General features: G+C 44.0%; 1 protein-coding gene across 2 annotated transcripts in view; it reads left to right on the top strand.

Annotated features, from left to right (window-relative positions):
• LOC122560484 overlaps positions 1 to 6,605 on the top strand; it is a 429,307-nt gene that overhangs the window by 54,161 nt on the left and 368,541 nt on the right. For both annotated transcript variants that reach the window (XM_043711128.1, XM_043711129.1), the window contains exon 5: positions 3,825 to 3,990. In XM_043711128.1, coding sequence (XP_043567063.1) covers positions 3,825 to 3,990 — 166 coding nt within the window. The remainder of the gene's footprint in view (positions 1 to 3,824; positions 3,991 to 6,605) is intronic.

Here is a 6,605-nt window from a genome sequence, read left to right as displayed (position 1 = left end):
TTATGTCTCAGCCCCATTGGACGCCTCCACATTCCTGATTAAGAGCTTATGCCTGAAACGTTAATTCTCCTGCTCCATGGATGTTGCCTGACCGGATGTGCGTTTCCAGCACCACACCTTTTGACTTTAAATTTAACGTTGATCTTGCTCTTTGTGCACTTTCTCTGCAGTTGTAACATTGTATTTCTCGCTCTGTTCTGTTACCCTAATGCACTTTGTAGGGTATGATCTGCCTGTACTGCACACAAAACAAAACGTTGCACTGTACCTATGTGCATGTGACAATAATAAATCAAATCATAAATCAAAATCCTCAACTCCAAGGACAATGATATACATAACCAAACTTATGTAAAATCTCTGGAGAACTCCCCAAATTTCATTGCAGATGGAATATCTTTTCAAGTTGCTGCCTGAATTATGGACTATTATAGGTATATTTTACTTAGATGTGGTTCCAGTCAGAATATTGTATCCATTTCTGGTCACCACCCTTTAGGAAGAATGGGAGGTTCCAGGCATGAGAGATTGTAACTACAATATTCCAGAAGCTGTCGCAAAGGAGTTGGTGGGTTGGGGAAATGTACTTGTAACTGGTTTATATAAGGTGGACAAGAAAAAGCTGTTTCCTTGAACATATGGACCAAGGTAAAGGGGACACAGATTAAAGGTTTGGGCAGGAGATAAGGAGTAGGAGGGGAAAATGAAGAAGGATTTCTTTCCACAGTGAGTGGTAACACTCTGCTGCTTACCAGGGAAGTGGTGGTGGGGAGGATCAATAATTTTGAAAGGAAATTGAGTGATCTCTTCAGGAAATTAAACCTGAAGGACCATGGGGAGACAGCAGGGGAATGTGACTGAATGTTTGTTTGGAGAGCTAGAATTGGCTTGATAGGCTGAATGGCCTTCTCCTATGTCATAGTAATTCTCTGACAACAGTCCAGCAGAGATTTCAATGTGACCTCTAAACTAAGCAAATATGGTAGAATGATTTCTGACATGAGAGCCCCCACCACCCCCAGTCCTCATCTTCCACTCCACCAACCTCCATATACATCACATCATCCTCTGCCATTTCCACCACCTGTAGGAATATATTTCCCTCCCCACCCCTATCAGTGTTTTGGAAAGACCATTCCCTCCGCGACTCCCTTGTCAAAGGCCCAACATTTCAACTCCCCCTCCCACTCTGCCAATGACATGCAGACCCTTGGCCTCCTCCACCACCACTTCCTCACCATCCAACGTCTGGAAGAAGAACACTTCATCTTCCGCCTCGGAACACTTCAACCCCAAGGCATGTGGACGTGACCAGTTTCCTCATTTCCACTCCCCCACCTTATCCCAGTTCCAAACTTCCAGCTCAGCACCATCCTCATGACCTGTCCTACCTGCCAAGCTTCCTTCCCACCTATCTGCTCCAACCTCCTCTTGCAGTGAGGGTCAGGCTTGGTGCGGTGTGTGGACAGCAGTGGGGATCAGGTTTGGTGCAGAGAGTGGACGGCGGTGGTGGTCAGGCTGGGGGTGGTTGTGGATTGTGGTGAGGTTCAGGCTGGGGGCGGTGTTCTTTGCTACCTTCCCCCACCCTCCTCTCTGACCTATCACCTTCATCCCCACCCCATTCACTTATTGTACTCTTTGCCCCCGCCCCCCCACCCCCACCCTCCTCCCATTTATTTCTCAGCTCCCCCAGGCTACATGCCTCATTCCTGATGAAGGGCTTATGCTCAAAACATTGATTCTCCTGCTGCCCGGATGCTGCCTGACCTACTGTGCTTTTCCAGCACCACACTCTCTACTCTGATCCCCAGCATCTGCAGTCCTCACTTTCTCCTCGTGATATCTGACAGTCCACATTGCCTTCTCTGGCCTTGTCATTAACAGAAGAGTGATAATGTTAGAGATTTAGAAATTCTCACCATACCAGAATAAATATAATGGTAGAATTGTGAAGGCATGATTGGAAGTACATCTGACAGCGATATGAATTTAGAGGAAAGTACTCTCTTCAGTAAGTAGCTGAGTGGCAGCAGCATTATAAGGACATTCGTGCTGTGCAGTGGAGGCAATGATGAGATATCCCAGAAAAATCCAAAATAGTTCTGCTTCTTCACAAAGCTTTTTGTTGATGCTTTCCTTTAATTTAATCAAATGGCACCATTAAACATAAAAAGGTGATTTGATCCATTCTGCCTATGTTGAGTTAATTTAAAACTAATCCCGCTACCCGACACTGTTGATTATCATCCTCCGTTTTGAACCTTTAGCGACTGTTCATGGGTTACACCAGTCTGTCTCAGTAAGTTTCATTGACAAAGCATTCCATACACTACCTCTCTGGGTGGAGGTGTTTCAGCACAAGCAGGATGCAGATTTAGTGCCTCCCCTATTTCAGAAGTGGAGACTGTGAACCAGTTCTTGGCAGTATTCTCTACATAGATGCTTTGAAGGCCACTAAATTGTGCTTAGTTTGAGAGCACAGAGGAATATAAATAAGAGTGTATGCTCTTTGCTAAACATTATTCATGTTTTCTTTTTAAGTTTTGCAATAACAGGAACTAAGATTCTTTTGCCTCAGCATCTAGCAGTCTGAGGCATTCATAGAGTGACACTCTTGTGCAAGAAGGCTCATTAATGGGACTGGATGTTCAAAACATCTTACGACAACCATTACAACAGATTACGTGACTGTTACAATCTTCCAACAGGAGTGAACAGTTCCAAAATACCTTGCCGAGTGTGCAGTACAATCCCTACCTTTGTATTGGCCAGGACAATTGTCTGTACCACACAATTTCCTATAACCATCTTACATTACCATAGACATCAAAAACAAGTGCCCCAGTTAGTGTATTATGTGTACCAACCATTTCTTGACAGTTTAGTAAGCTCAATGCCCTATTTTCTTGAATTCATTCTTGAGACATGGGCATTGGTTGCTGGCTGGGCCAGCATTTATTGCCTGTCCCTAATTGCCCCTTGAGAAGGTGGTGGTGAGCTGCCGCTTTTAACTGCTGCAGTTGTAAGTTACTCCCAATGCTATTAGGAAGAGAGTTCAACTATTTTGAACCAGATACACTGAAGGAACAGTGATATATTTCCAAGTCTGGATGGTGAATGGTTGTAGAGGAATTTGCAGGTGGCAGCGTTCTGCTGGATCGCTCTCCCTTGTCCTTTTAGATGGAAGTGGTTGTGGACATTAACCTGATCTTCTACATTTGAACAAGGCCTGCATCAGTATCTGACCATTGTGCAATCGTCAGATAGGACAGTCACTCTTACCTCACCTCTGGAATTCAGCTCTTTTGTCCATGTTTGAACCAAGGCAGATCAGGTGCTGACTGGCCCTGGAGGAACCCAAACTGGATGTCACTGAGCAGATTATTGTTGAGCGTGTGCTGCTTGATAGCACTGCTGATGACATCTTCCATCCCTTTACTGGTGATCGGGTGTAGGCTGATGGGCCAGTAACTGGCTGGGTTGGGTTTGTCCTGAAATCGAGATGTATCCTTTACCCACCCCTACCTCAGTAGATGGTAGTCTCTTTGTTTAGAGATTAACCTTCTTGAGGTTCCCATGTCAATGTAGGTTTTTCCAAGGTTTGCTCAGGGGTAACCGACATCATCATGGGTAAATAGAGGCAACCCAGCCCTGCCAGCCAAGAGGAAGTAAGTAACTTGTCAAAAATGGATGCAAAGTCCCAAATACTTGCAATGGTTGCAGTCTGCACTGTTCTGAGGAATCGGGATTTGGTGGTCCTAAATTAATGTCAGCATGTCTGTATATAACTGTATTCTTACTAGTTTGCATGTTGGTTATTACAGAGCTTCTCTGGAGAAACACCCACTTCAGTATTCATTCCAAGATGGGTTAATCCCTGAGATCTGTCCTTCAGACAGTGAAGAAACCTGGGCCCTGAACATTAAGCGAGGCATTCTCAGTGTTCTCCAGGATTCCTATACAGTAAATAAACAGCAGACTGTTGAGGAGGTAAGACACTTACAAAAACCCTTTGTATTAATGTTAGGGGTCATCTTTGAAATTGAGACTGATAACCGTATGATATTTCACTGGAGTGATGGAAAAGCTGCATCTGGTTTAGGCAGAAGAAGAAAATATTGTGATGCCTCTGGCAATTCTGTAACACTCTTACAATCAAATCCTTTAACTAGTCAACAAATTAAGCACCTGTACTTCTGTTTTGTTGTTTACTGAGTTATCACAGAGTCACACAGCATGGAAACAGATCCTTTGATCCAACCAGTCCATAATCCCAAATAAACTAGTCCCACCTGCCTGCTCCGGGCCCATATCCCTCCAAACCTTTTCTATTCATGTACTTATCCAAATGTCTTTTATACGTTGCAATTGTACCCATGTCCATCATTTCCTCAAGGAGTTCATTCCACACGCGAACCACACTGCTGTGTGTAAAACATTTGCCCCCTCATGTCTTTTTCTATTAAATCTCTCTCCTCTCACATTAAAAAAAAATGTGCTCTCTCGTCTTAAAAAGACACTTACCATTCGTTCTGTTTACACCCCCCTCACGGTTTTATAAACTTCTTTAAGGTCACCTCACAATATCCTATGTTCCAGTGAAAAAGTCCCAGCCTCTCCTTATAACTCAAACCTTTCATACCCGGCAACATCCTGGTAAATCTCTTCTGAACACTCTCCAGCTCATTAATATCTTTCCTATAACTGATGAGTTTGATCTCTGAGACAGAAGGTGGGTTCAAGAACTGCAAATGTCCAAGCTAACAACCATTGCACTGAAGGAGGGCTGCATGTCAGAGGTGCTGTCTTTTGGATAAGACGAGAAAGTAAGCTCCTTCCTGCCTTCTCAGGTCAATACAAACAATCCCATGGTGTTAGTTTGAAGACGACTGTTTGGGGGCGAGAGTGTTCCCCCTTGCCCTGGCCAATGTGTAATGTTCTGGGATTGGGAGTTCAAACCCCACCATGGCAGATGGTCAAATTTGAATTAAATTTTAAAATCTGCAATTAAGATTAATTAAAATCATCTTAAAAAGAAACATTGTCAATTCTTGGCAAAGCCCATATGATTCATTAATGTCCTGTACAGAAGGAAACTGCCATCCTTACCTGGTCTGGCCTACGTGTGACTACTGACCCACAGCCAACATGATTTATTCTTAACTGTCCCCTGGACAATGAGAGATGGGTAATAAATACTCACCTAGCCAGCGATGTCCACTTTGAATCACGCAGCATGGAAACAGACCCTTCAGTCCAACTAATCAACGGCGACCATGTTCCCAAACAAAACTAGTCCCACTTGCCTGCATTTGGCCCATATCCCTGCAAGTCTTTCCTATTTGTGTACTAATCCAATTATCTTTTAAATGTTGTAACTGTGTTTTCTGTGAATGAAAGAGAATTCCATCCAGTGCCTTCTCTTAAGCAGATTACGTTGTCACGACCAGATTGATGTTTCTGCTGTGGTATTCTGTATCATAACAGTGACAGCCATTTCGTAAGGATTTCACTGGCTGTAAAACATTTTAGGATGCCCTAAAGAAATGGAAGGCGCTATAGAAATATATTTTCTTTTGAACTTTGAATTGATTAATTCTGTAGTGATAATCCTTTTTTTTAAAAAAAAAATCATGAGTTGTGGGTATCACTGGCTATGCCAGTATTTATTGCCCAGAGAGCAGGTAAGAGGCAACAATGTTGTTGTGGGTCTGGAGTCACATGTAGGCCAGACCAGGTAAGATTGGCAGATTTCCTTCCCTAAAGAGTATAAGTTTTTTTTTCAGTTAAACTAACTTTGTAATTCCAACGTTTTTATTGAATTCAAATTTCACCATTTTCTTTATTCATTCATGGGATGAGGACGTCACTGACTGGGCAGCATTTCTTGCCCATCCCTAATTGCCCATAGTGCAGTTAAGAGTCAACCACATTGGCTGTAGGTCTGGAATCACATGTAGGACAGACCAGGCGAGGATGGCAGTTTCCTTCCTGAAAGGACATTAGTGAACCAGAGACGTTTTCCAACAATGGTCATCACATGATCCTTAATTGCAGATATTTATTGAATTCAAATTCCACCATCAGCAGTAGTGGGATTCAAACCCAGGCCTCCAGAACATTATCTGGGTCTCTGGATTAACAGTTCAATGATAGCAGCACTAGGCCAACAGCTTCCACCCACGTTGTCATAGCCCTGTCATTTCAAATCCCTGTCTTAAGAACATTAGCCTGGGGTTCTGAATTACTAGTCTAATGACATTCTCACTGCGCTATCACCTACCCACATTTCTGATCTTTTGATCTGACTTGAAGACTGATAGTCCTCAGCAGATCAGTCCTCAGCAGAGGCCTCACCTTCATTCCCCTACGCTCTCGGATTAATGAGTTCAATACGCGGCGTGACATCGAACAATTCTTCCGCCGCCTTCGCCTCCGCGCCCATTTCTTTAACCAAGACTCTCGCCCACCCTCTGACGACCCCTTCTCCCGCCTCCAACACACCCCATCCACCTGGACACCCCGTGCTGGCCTCCTACCTGCCCTCGACCTCTTCATAGCCAACTGCCGCCGCGATATTAACCGCCACCTGAACTCCCCCACCC

This window comes from Chiloscyllium plagiosum, chromosome 21 (assembly GCF_004010195.1).
Source record: "Chiloscyllium plagiosum isolate BGI_BamShark_2017 chromosome 21, ASM401019v2, whole genome shotgun sequence".
In the NCBI taxonomy this organism is placed as follows: Eukaryota; Metazoa; Chordata; class Chondrichthyes; order Orectolobiformes; family Hemiscylliidae; genus Chiloscyllium; species Chiloscyllium plagiosum.
This window is presented reverse-complemented; position numbering and strand designations above follow the sequence as displayed.